The following is a 13,569-nucleotide window of genomic DNA, read 5'->3' on the forward strand; positions in this document are numbered from 1 at the left end:
GTTTTCCCTTTTTACCATAAATGTGAGGTGGCTTTCCATTGTGTACATATGCGAGTGACCATCATTTCTTGTTTTAACTGGATATTATTATGTTTAATCTTTCATGTGTATTGATTTTGTAAATGCACGAAAGTGATCAAGGCAATTGTTTGATTTTGAGCACAACTACCATAGCCAAATGTCAATTCACCTTGTGAGTGTGTGACCATTAGTAACCCCTTTGAGCCTTTTTGTCATTGTCCATTTTGTTTTTGAACTTGACCCAATAATTCACATTTTTGATGGATTTTGATTATCATTTTTCTTGAACCCTCAACTATGATTTATAGTTTGAATTTCTACCTTGCCTTAAAAAGTAGGGAGTATTCACTTTATGTTGTGGTTGAATTCAATTTGGGGAGAGGATGTTGCCCATTTATATTGTGATTGGTATGAAGTTGTGGAAAGAAAAAGAAAAGAAAAAAAGTATGAAAAAGAAAGAAAAAAAAAAAGAAAAAGAGAAAGAGTTTGAAAAAGAAAATAACAAAAAGAGTTGAATAAGATTTGTGCTAATAAGTTTTGTGTTGGTTTGATAACTTTTGATGAGGAAGAAAGTTGAATTGAAATTTTATTTTTTGAAACTTTGTGGAAGTAATTATTCCCTTAGGTTAAGGTAAGTTTTTGTTACGATTAGCTTTAAGACTTATCACTTGTTTGTTAACCGAGCCACATTATAACCTTTAAAGCCCTTGTGATTCGTGCAGTTGCATATTTAATACTGTTATTGGATGAGTGCATAATTTTGTCTATTGTTTGTAAGTTTGTCGGGTGTGTGTCAAAGTCATCACCTTTCGGTGTTTTTCATCTACCGATGAATTTTTGCTAGGCGTGATTCGTGATTGAGCTTGTTTTGTTTTAGAATGTTTTGTATGATTTTTGTACTTATGATTTGTTTCGTTTTCATGTTATCGTTGTAGGATTGTGGTAAGTATTTCCTTTGTTCGTACGTTTTTGTTTGAACTGTGCAATTGTTTCGTTTTCTAAACTTTGTTGATTCTTGATTCTTTGGATTTTTACTTTTGATTCTTTGAGTGTTTGGCCTTGTTTGAGGACAAACAAATTCAAGTTGGGGAGAGTTTGATAAGTGCCAAAATGTAGTTATTTTGTGTATGTAAATAGTGGCACCTATCGATACTTTTTGTTAATATCGTGTGAATAATTCCCCGTTTTTGTGTAAATTCGTATACTTTGAGTTTTATTATGTTTTCGTATAAATATGTACCGTTTGATAGTTTTGTTGTATTTTTGTAGGTTTTTCTGCGTTGTCGGAGCCTCAAGGAATAAAGTGTCGAAGACACGACTGTGAGGGTGTTTTGAGAAATAAAGATGTTGTTCTGGTGTAGGGCGCGTCGCGCGCTAGAGGGCGCGTCGCACGCTGTAGGAGCGAAAGGAAATAATTTTGGCAGAACTTAGGGTGCGTCGCGCGCTAGGGCCGTTTGGTACATTTAGTACAGCGGGCGCCGCGGCAACTTAGGGCGCGCCGCGCCCACTGCGAAATTCTGTTTTTGTATAAATAGTTCAGCTTTCTGTTTTTAGGTTTTTATCACCTCTTCTTGGACAAAGTTGAGCTCTGGTCCATTATTTGTAGTTTATAGGTTCAAGCAACACTATTGGGTGTCTCATCATGTCGATTTAGCTCGGGTGGTCTCTGATTGTGCCGACAAACACGAGAAGTTTCCGCTTTTTCTTCTTCTTCCCTATGACCCATTCCTATGGTGGGGTTTGTATATATATTTTTGCTCTCTTGTATGTATATTTGTTGATCTTGAGATCCTTTAAATATTCGCTTTACAAATCATCATTGTTGTTGTTCTTGATCTTTTTGCTTAAATGTTTCGGGTTTGTGTTGTTGCAAAAATGGACATCATAGATCTTGATTAGGAATTATATATGTTAGTTTCTAGGTTTTAAACACGGATTTAGAGCTAATAACCATAATGGGTATCTATTTTAATGCCTCTGTGTTGCTTGTGTCGGTGGAGAAATCGCTGATGTGAATAGTACGGTTGAGCTTTCGTCGGTGTTGCAGAAATGGACATTAATATGGCGTCTCGAATGATGCCTGGTGATTTTGATGCGTATTGTGAGTGTTGAGCGATAGATCTTCAGATTTAAGTATTCAAAGAGTTAAGTAGAAATACGATTCCAGACTGAATTCTCTTAAGCTACGATAGATTTTTTATTTGCTTTTATTTACTTTTCCCGCATTTACCTTTTTGCACCCAAATCATGAAACTTAGAACGCGAGATAGTCGAACGACAGTTTTTCTCTACCAATCTCTGGGGACTACAATACGATATAACCTATATCACCGGGTAATAAATAATACCTATTACTTTTTTCTTACCGCTTTACCGCTACAACATTCATCATCTTCAATCCTTATGTTTTAATGATAACAAAGTATATAGAACAATATTGTACACTAATAGTTTCATTAAGTGTGCAGAATCTCAAGATAATGAAAGCAAACTCTGGACTTTGGACAATGTTGGGAAAAGCAGACTTTGGACTTTGGACTCTAGACAAACAAAGTTGAAATGTGATGAAGTGTTCATCTGATAGTCAAGCAATGAATTTCCTACATATGGTAATTTGGTTGGATAGTGTTAAAGGACATAATGTGTGTCTTATATGTGAATCTAATACATGTTTTCACCATTTTGATTTTGGAAAAAGACCGTTTAACTTAAGCATCGAAAGTTTTTAAAATCCAATCATCCTTTTCGTAAATTACGGAAGGCTTTTAACGGATAATAGGAATTTGAAATCCCTCATAAACCCTAAACTAGCAATCAAGTTTATCAACAAAGAGAGCACCTTAGTGTTGTCTTTGAAAAGAGTAAAAAGGGTCTCGTTGAGAGTAATTTTTCGAAAAAGAAATCGGTGTTCTTTGATCTTCGATACTGGTCTAGCCTTGATGTAAGACATTTTCTTGATGTGATGCATATGGAGAAATATGTGTGTGATAGTTGGATGGGAACACTTCTAAACATTCAAGGAAAGACTAAAGATAATAAGAACTCCTGTTTAGATATGATGGAGATGGGTATACAACAAGAGTTAGCTCCAGAAGATAGAGGAAAAAGAACTTATTTGCCTCCAACTTGCCACACTCTATCTAAAAAGAAAAAGAAACGTTTTTGCGAGTGTTTTCATACTATCAAAGTTCCCCAAGGTTACTCATCAAACATGAAGAAACTTGTATCAATGAAAGATCTCAAGATAATTGGCTTAAAATATCATGATTGTCATGTCTTGATGTAATAACTTCTACCAGTGGCTATCCGTTGCATCCTTCTAAAAAATGAAAGAGTAACTATAATCAGATTGTGCTTATTCTACCATGCTATATGTAATAAAGTTCTTGATTTAAAAAAATTAGATAAATTAGAAGATGAGGCTGCAATAATTTACTGGAGATATATTTTCCTCCATCATTTTTGACATTATGGTTCACTTACTTGTTCATCTAGTCAGAGAAATCAGATTTTGTGGTCCAGTTTATTTAAGGTGGGTGTATCCAATAGAGCGATACATGGCGATCTTTAAAGGATATATGAAAAATCATCACCGAGTGGAAGTTTTAATCGTTGAAAGATACATCACAGAAGAAGTTGTTGAGTTTTGTTCAAACTATTTCTCAGAAATAGAGTTTATAGGAATTCCAAAGTCTCGTCATGCTGACAGATTTAGAGGTAGAGGTACTCAAGGTTTAAATGTTAAGTCAATGGATTGGGGATGTAGTTCTTGAAGCACATTTTAATATGAATAATTTTAGTGAAGTTGAACCTTACATAGCTACTCACAAAACAATTATAAATAAAACATGTCTCCGAATGAATGACAAGTGGTTGCTGACACAACATAATAAGAAATTCATAAGTTGGTTTAATAAGAGGATTTCTAATGATGATCGTGCATCAGAAATAATTAAATAATAGTCGTACATGTCAAAACTTAATGTGATAACATAGAAGACATACGACATTTTTAATTTTTCCTTTTATATAAAAGCAAGAGATGATTGTAGTACAATCAAAAGTAGTGGGGTTATGGTTGAGGTTGAATCCATGTATTTATCTAGCTCGAAAGATAAGAATCCTATTTTGGCAACTAGCACGTTCTATGGTGTCATTAAGGAAATTTTGGAGATTGATTATGTTATTTTCAAAGTGCCTTTATTTAAATGCAAATGGGTTCTCAATAACAATGGTGTACAAACTGATGAGTTAAGATTCACACGGATTGACCTTAGCAAGGAAACTTATTTGACCGAATCATTCATCATGGCTACTCAAGCAAAATAAATTGTATTCCTCATAGGGATAAAAAAAATTGATATTCCTCATAGAGATAAAAAAAATTGATATTCCTCATGGTCAATTATTATCTAAGGAAAATGTATTCCTCATAGAGATAAAAAAAATTGATATTCCTTCCACTCCTTCTTACACAACGCAAGAGTCTACTACATATGAAGAAGTTAATAGAGATGATGTGAATGAAATTCGTAACGATCATCAATAAGGCATATGAAAAATTAACAAGTAAGTATTTTATATTCATCATTCATAATTTATTGTAAGTTATAATTTCTAAGGTTATTTACCAACAAGTATTATTACTTAAAATTATGAGTGTTTAAAGTCAAGACATCAAGAGACAAGACACCATGATACTATTATTTGATGTAATCATATTTATATTGTAGGTTGTTATGTGCCATTAAGGTTTTGATGTAATATACAATTTTTGGTTCTTAATGGAATTTTATCTTTGATGTAATACATTTTTTGGTCTAATTCAATTCACAAATGGGTGAATTTTTGTTTCTAGTCTGATACGATTCAGAAAAATTTAGGTTAAGAAATTGGAAATTTTGTAAAATAAAATATTAATATTAAAAAAACAAATAATTTCACAACGGTTGCTTAATACAACTATTGTTACAGGTAAAGTGTTATGGCGTTGCTGGGTATCGAACCCAAGACTTAAGAATTATTTCACAATGATTGCTTAACACAAACATTGTTATAGGAAACACACTATCTAGATTACTAAAACACTTAATAGACTGCGATTTTAAACTACACACTTACAATCACACCTAACCTCACAACGGTTGGTCGACTATGATGGTATCCATTTACCAACCGTTGTGAAATGTGTTTTTCGTAGTAGTGCTTATTTTCATTTCTTGTGGTTGTCCAAAACCCCCTATACAAGAATTTATGTACGAAGCTCCTTTGTTTTTTACCCTTCAAATGTCACCACTTGATTTGTAGAGCTCTCGTGTGGCTTCTTCTCTCCGCTCTCCTCTTCACTCTTATATCCATATATAACCAAAATTTTATGTTAGGTAGTCAAACTATCTCAAAGTATAATTTTATAGTCTAGACAAATATTCTAGCCTAATAGTCTAATAAGAAAGAAATCTATTTGAAAACATATCCCAATTATTATATGTGGTAAGATGTTCATCATTTTTTTAAAATCATGTATTAACTAAATAAGATCAAAAGCCGATGAAAAATTTAAGTTGAATTTATCTTCCATATTTAGTTCTCTTAGACATTACCCCTCATGCATGTTCTTAAAACTTTATGTTATACTCCTTACTAAGGATGGCAAAAGGGGTCAACCCGACTCCTTTTAACCCGCCTCATCATTAACATGTCTTTACAAGGGCGGGCGGGCCAACTAGAGGTGTTGGACTGAAAATTTTACCCCACCTATTTTTTATGGGCCGATAAGTTGCCATTTGGATCCTCAGGGGCGGATGCACTATAAGGCATATTGTTGCTAAAACCACACCAATTTTTTTCTTTATATATATATATATATATATATATATATATATATATATATATATATATATATATATATATATATATATATATATATCATTTTTCTCTTCTTTAGAATAATTATTTCTCTTTCTCAAACTTATATCTTTCACATCTCCCTCTCTCTCTCTCTCTCTCAAACCTCACTACTCAATATTTTAAAAATCGAACCAATTATTAAATTCATAAGGATACTGGATCACTGGTTCCTTGTTCGAACCACATCACTAAATCAGATTAAATTGAACAACTCAGTTGAATAAACCAAATAACTCAGTTAAATAAATAAATCTTTATAATAAAACTATATAGTTATTAAATTGGTCGAAATAGATGACTCATCTCTAAAAAAATCACAACACCTACTAAATTTCAAATTATCAAAATATTATAATATTACAAGTTTATTCTTCAAATTCAAATTCTAAACATAATCATCACACACAATAAAATAGTACAAAATATAAATTCAAATTAATTTTGAACAAAGTCCATTTGTAACAATAACTGATTAGCAACAATAAGTGTTTACAAAATACAAATTCAAATAAGTTTTTAACAAAGTCTATTTATATTTTAACTTTATTTTTTAAAAAGACTATCAAAATTGTGTTGTTTTGTCTGAGAAAAAAAAAGAAAGCAGTTAATTCGTCGGGTTTGGTCAGTTCTCAAAAAATTAATAGCTTACTCAATCAAACAATCAAACCATAATGATGACCTTCTGATTCCTATTTGATTAATTGACCCAGTTTGATTTTTGAACATTGTCACCATCTCTAAAATTTCTCTCTCACTTTCGTATTTGCTAATTCCTCATATTTGGTAAACGATTTTAATTGTGAATGTATTCTTTTAAACAATATTATTTATTATCACTACTAAAAAATTCGCTTTTAGTGACCGAATTAGAGATCGAAAAATCTTAAAAATCGCTCACTAAAATATTTAGCGACCGATTTAGCGATCATTACTTTTCGGTTGACTAATTCGGTCACTGAAAACGAATTTTCGGTCACAAAATTTTGGTGACTAATTCGGTGACTACAGTGACTAAAATTTCGGTCACAAAATTTTGGTCTCTAAATCAGTCGCTGGTTTATTTTAGTGATTGATTTAGTGACCTCTTAAAATTTTCTCATGAATTTAAATTTTAGTGACTAATTCGGTTACTACAGCGACCGGAATTTTTCGGTCACTAAATCGGTCATTAAAAGCGAATTTTTTATTAGTGTATTTTTAGTATAATTTAATTTATAATTTCTTTTATGTTTAGCCACACTAATATATATAATGTCTGGATCCGACTGTGTGGATTTTTCGATATATTTTTTAGAAAATATTAATTAAAATATTCACAAAAATAAAATAAAAATTATAAAAGTAAATAAACTTAAAGATATTTTAAAGAAATTGATTTTTATTAATATTGCAAAATTGTTCAACTTCTAGTGCATAACTGCCTATATCCTTTAAATAAAAAAAGTATAATATATTGAAAAAGTACAAGAGAAAGCATATCTGTCTTTATATAGCAATATATTATTTGATTTCACAGTGGAAATCATTTCACGGTCTCAACAGTATAAAGAAAGACAATAGGTGAGAGCCAGCAGCAGCAGCACCACCAGGTAGGTAATGAAATAGTATGTACGAAGTTGAAAGGGTCGATCAGTGTTATTATAGAAAAAGGCCAGCTAATGGTTCTACACCTCTACGAAACAAGACATGCATGGATCAAAGAAAGAACACTATATTTTTTTATATATAGTACTAATTAAGTGTAGGGTAGGGACCTTCCATAAGTGAGAGAATCAACCTGTGTGTGTCTTTTGGAATCATTTCTCATCTATATAGGATTTTTGTCCCTTCTAACATGCAATGGTCCCAATGTTCTTCACGAGATCTCTTTATCGTTTGTGTTACACGTGAAATTTACCATATGTTTACTGTGCATGACTGTGTCACTTTTGCAACACCTCTTTGGATACTCTAACTACCAATCTCAGCCACCATGTTTTCTTTTTTTTGAAGTTTACTTTTTTAATTTAAACTTAGGTATCAGATTGTTGTTAATATATGTGTATACAGGAGAGTTATATGATTCATATATTTTTTTATTCAAAATAAATACAAAAATAGTAGTCATTCAAGCTTAATAAAAAATTTAAAACTTAAATTTAGTGGGTCTACAACAGCTATTGAGGATTTAAAGTCTATCTAAATTCAAGTCACTTCAAGATCTTTGTTCTCAATTTAACTGGGTAATAGTACTAGTAACTTTTTATTTGAAATCTATAATCACAATGATAGTTACAACAATGCCATTAGTTTAATAAGAAATTATAAAATTAAAATCATTGAACAATGTACACTACAAAAAGTATGTGTTGTGTTGTTTAAATGGCCGATTCAACCATAAGAACACTAAAACTAGGGTTTTTGGTCCCAAAAATTTAAAAATTTGACCTCAAAATGAGAACTCTATTTAACAAAAATTGTTTATATTTAGGCCTCCCTAAGTTTTGTGTATTTTTCAGTATGATGTAGTGGTAAGGAGTCTCCTTTTATAAATAAAAGGTGTATGGTTCAAATTCATTTAAAATTCGCATGGTACTAACTTTTTTTTAATTTTATTTATATAACTTAAAAAAATATCATATATAATTATATAAATTTTAGTTTTAGATTTTTAGATTTGTTGGGTTAGGCATGCACCTATACAATTTGTGTTAGAAAATTCAGATAAATATCTTCAAAAAAATGATTTTTTTCTTCTAGATTTTAAATCGATGTTTGACATCAGTATGACCCTTATCAAACACGTGTGATATAATTCAAACAAATTATTTAAAAAAATTATTTTTTATTTGTTTTAACACACCTTATATATAATTATTATTATTTTTACAAACCTCACACATTTCTAAAAGGATAAAACATAAGCAAATTTTTTTTGGAATAAACATAAATTTTTTTGTGAATAAACATAAGCAATGTTATCAATGAATGATGCAATACATTAGTTTTGAATAATAATACTTTTTGATTTTTTTAGTAATAAATAGATAAATAAAGATCAATTACTATTGTGTATAGACTAGGCAAGAGTATATTTTATATGGTTTGAGTCAGGCCTACGATAAACTTAAAAGATCTGAATCTAACCTATAATCTATTATATACTTTTATTAAAAAATTTGGTCTGACCTTTTTAAAAATCTCGCTGGTGTGATCTGAAAGTAATTATGAAAATAATTATGTGTATGTTTGGTTCAATTCAATAGCTTTACAACAACTATTGAGAATTCAAACTCTATCAATTCAAGTAACTTCAAAACTTTAGTTCTCAAGTTAATTTGATAATAGTACTCATAGTTTTAAGTCACACAATCTTAATTGCAATACAAAAAATTTATAAGTCTCTCAATTATTGCAACAATAATTGCAGCCGCATTATCTGCATTTGCCTATCATACTTAGCAGTGTAACCACAACTACGATCAAAACCGCAATTAGCACCCTTAATATCTCATTAAGTTCACGTGTTTCCCTTAATTAATAAGAGTACAAACCACTTAAGATTAAGATATTTACTCAATTAAACTTCTTACAACTCAACACTTTCTTAGCTCTTTGAGCTAAACCCTTTCATTCAAATTTCAAACTCTAGCAATAGTCTCCACCACCACGAAACTGGCTCTGCAGATTATTCCCTAACGATCCCATTCCATGAAACTCATCAAGCTCTTGCTGCAAAAAACTTGATCTACTCATTGACTCATCATCATCTCCAACCCCGAGAAAATCTCTTGTAAAACCCATTTGGTTTTTGTCATTTGGCCTCAAACTTGAATCATGTAAATATCCATTTGTTGTTGTTCTTGTCTCTCTATCCACCAACATCATCACATGGTCCAAACTCTTGGTACCATTCACAGTCCCAAATGAGTCATTTAATGCATACTCACCTCCAAAATTGCTTCTGCTACTTCCTTCCAAATTCACCAACTCATTCAAGTCTTCACTTTCATGATGATGATGATGATGATGACCTTGTTTGTAGAATTTGTCAACAATGCTAAAGTGGTTCACATTGTTGAAGAGTGTGTCGTTGTTGTTGCTGTTGTTGTCATTAGTAATACCTGTCCTTGTAGATCCCATTTGAGATTCTGTCTCCAACAGTGACGTTGTCGTTGCTGCTGCTGACATGTGATTTGATCCTCTTTCTTGATTCTGGTTACTACTCAAGTACAATGAGCTTATTACACTATGAGACAAATCTTTGTTTTCTTCTTCCTCTTGCTTCATTACTCCGTGTAGCATCATCGGCGAAGATAGATTATTATTATTATTACTATTATAATTCAACCACTGCATCTGTGTCTGTGTCTGCGTCTGCGTCTGTGCCTGTGATCCAAACACGTCCATTGTTTGCATAACATCTGATGAACTAGGATGAAGTTGCTGAAAATTTGATTGCTCTAGTGCTGGCCATAATGATGACGATGTTCCTGAACCAACAAACTCTGAGTGAAACTGAAAGCCAGGAAAAATTTGAGGGATCCTTGGAGTTTGAGTAATACTTGTGAAATGATCATTATGAAAAATTCTTGGAACTGTTGGTATTGATATCTTTGCACTTTGTTCAGTCAAGACTTCACAAAAAGCTCTATGTGTTATGAAGCTGTCCCTCCTGGTTTGTTAGCAATAGTCAACACAAATAATAAATATATGAATGAATTATAGTTGAACATCATTAAGAACACTCATTTATTACTTATTCCAAACAAATATTCCTTCCATTAAAATCATCATGGTTGGATAGATTGACTGAAACACGGACACCATAAATACGAAACTGAATAAATGAAATATAATCACAAATGTCTGTATAGTATCGGTTTCAGTTACAGACACTAACTCAGACACATTTTTTTCCAGAGGTATCGGTGATATAGATGATTAAACTAAACAATTCTTTTAGTGTTTGGAATCTCTATCGAGATTACTACAGAAACGGTTGAATCATTGGATCTTGGTTTAGAAAATGTAAATGTTTTCTATGTGAAATCCAATGGTTTTACCGTTTCTGCAATACTGAAAGTGAAAGATGTATAGTAAATATATATACCTGGAGAAAATTGTGCCGCAATCACATTTGTATTCTCTAGTTCCACAAATTTTGCTATGAGCTTTCCAATCAGATTGAACTGCATATTTCTTGTTACACTTTTCACACTTCCACTTCTTCTCACCATGTTTTCTACTATAATGTTTCTTTATTCCTGTCAAATCTCCCAAAGCTCTAGAAGGTTCATGGTGCACACAGCTCTTCTCAGGACACACATAAACCTTCTTCCGAATTTGATCCTTGTTAGCTCTTTGCTTCAGCTTCCATGGCAAATTATGTCCGCGCCGATGAAGCTGCAAATTCTGGTCTCTTTGGAATCCCTTGTTGCAGATTTCACACAAGAAACGGTTCGTCGCCATCAAGGATTTCGGCGACATGGCTATCACTTCTGAATCTGGATCTGGTGTTCCAGGTAGGTTTCTTTTTTTCTTAGATGGATTTGGATTAGGGTTTTGGTTTTGGTTTAGGTTTTGAAGATGGTTTGATGAAGAAGCTCTCATGGTGTTGGAATGAGGTGAAACTGAAAAGGGTTGTTTGGACATCATTTTAGAATTGGAGAAAAATTGTGTGTCCTAAACTAGATAGAACTATAGCAAATTCCAAAACTAAAAGTAGTTTGAAGTTGGAAAGTACTTCCAAAACAAAAGAGAAAAACAAAAAAAGCTGTGTGCTACTAGAAAAAAAGCACTTAATTAGCTAGCAACTTGATGATGCTTGTGCTTGTGCTAAGAAAATATAATATCTAGCTATAGATAGATTTTCTCATTAACTTGAGAGTTGAATATCTCAATCTCATAAGAAATTGAAGTAGGGTTTTACTACAAGAGAGAAGAGAATAATATAAAAGAAATGTTGGTTTCTTAACTTGTTATGTTTCTTTCTCTACTTATCTAACGCGGCTGCTCTTGGAGTCGGTCAGAGGGACCACTTTCTGGTCACTTCTCTCTCTCTCTCTCTAAATCATTTTCACATTCTCTCTCTATAAATAGTTGCTAAGTAGTAGTACTAACTACTAAGTAGCCAATTAAGATGCATTAGTGGTGTAAGAAACACTGTTTCTGTTTGTAAGCAAAGAAAATTCATAATTTAAGTTGACTGCTGATCTTGAGAAGATTTAAGTTGACTGAGCTTGAGAAGTAGTACAGAAGACACGCATAGCCTTACAATTTGATGTATTGAGAGTCTTATATTAGATGATTTTTATTTTACAAGGAAGGAAATTTGAAATTATCTTGAAAGAAAAGTTGTTTTTGTAAAGTTGAGTAGTTACACACAACTCAAATTCTTAAATGATATACACCAAGCACTCAATCTAGCGGTGAATTTCCTAGGTTGGAGGTGGTTTATGATTTAGCATATTGTGATCGGATCAATTTTAAAATTTTGGAGTGATATAGTGTTTATATGTAAAATGGTGACAGCGAATAGCGCATGTTGTAGAAGATATGAATATTTTCTAGTTTAAAAACGATATTTTAGTAGGTATGTAGAGAATTCATGTACGTTCTTCTCTGTCTGATTCAAAAATTTTATCAAACATTCGAGTTAAAAGTCTTCGATTTCCTTTGGGTATGTTCATGCTATTCAACGGAGTTTAGTGTCGTTTTTATTTGATTCTTGATTGGAGGAATCTAACTAGTGATCTTTTCGGGTGCTTTTGATATTAACCTTCATTGTAGTAATTTTTCTTTTTTTTTTTGTTTGGCTTCCCTTGGTATTTTTTGTTAGTGTTTTGATTTTTTTAAATTTTTTATTGTTTTGGTATTTCTTGTACCGCTTCTAAATTTATTGCGAAGTATTATAAACTTATTTGCTTTTAAGTATTTTTTAAAGAAAATGAAATATAATTTATTAAACTATACTACTTTTATTCTTAAATATAGGACATTTTTATGTAAATTAAGAATTAAAAGACTAAATATGATATTAAATTTGTTGACAAGATTTACGGTCTTACTGTTTTTGTTTTTATAAAAGAGAATTTATTAATATTTATATAAGAGTACTTATTATATAGATGAAAAAAAAAACTATATATTTAGAGTCATCTTTATTAAAAAAAAAAAATTAACACAACTTAAAATTTGAAGAGGCTTTCATATATTAAAACAATTTAAAAAAGTTTAAGAAGATCTTTGAAAAAAAAAAACAATTAATTTTACAGCATAAGTTCAAGTAATTAAGGTGAAACACTCAATGAAGATTGAAAAATATTAAAATCTCCTATCCTGTTGTAAATAACATGCTAACGGAGTAATATATTTGTTTTGTAAAAAAAAATTAAAAGAACTTGCCATTAGCTATGTAAAAATTATGTCGACAACTAGTGTGGACCCAAAGTATAAGATTTTAGCTGGTTTCAACATTCAAAGATACTTTCTAGATTGATGAGAGATTAATTTATATAAAATAAATATTTAGTTTTATTCTTAAGAATCTAGTTACAATATTGGTCTACACAAAATCTTTGTGAGTTTAGAAAAAAGCGAAAATGAAGACTTAAAAGAGATTAAATTTTTAAATAATATTCATATAAAATAAGAAATGTA

The 13,569-nt window shown here is 31.2% G+C and overlaps 1 protein-coding gene across 1 annotated transcript; it reads right to left on the reverse strand.

Annotated features, from left to right (window-relative positions):
* Nucleotides 1-9,391: 9,391 nt before the first annotated feature.
* On the reverse strand, nt 9,392-12,284 carry LOC131628525 (zinc finger protein BALDIBIS-like). Its single transcript, XM_058899357.1, has 2 exons — nt 11,021-12,284; nt 9,392-10,582 (listed from the first exon to the last, which is right to left on the reverse strand). Exons 1-2 carry the CDS (start codon nt 11,563-11,565, stop codon nt 9,556-9,558), a joined length of 1,572 nt encoding a protein of 523 aa, XP_058755340.1. The 5' UTR covers nt 11,566-12,284; the 3' UTR covers nt 9,392-9,555.
* Nucleotides 12,285-13,569: the final 1,285 nt, after the last annotated feature.

The sequence above is a fragment of the Vicia villosa genome, unplaced genomic scaffold, assembly GCF_029867415.1.
Source record: "Vicia villosa cultivar HV-30 ecotype Madison, WI unplaced genomic scaffold, Vvil1.0 ctg.000460F_1_1, whole genome shotgun sequence".
In the NCBI taxonomy this organism is placed as follows: Eukaryota; Viridiplantae; Streptophyta; class Magnoliopsida; order Fabales; family Fabaceae; genus Vicia; species Vicia villosa.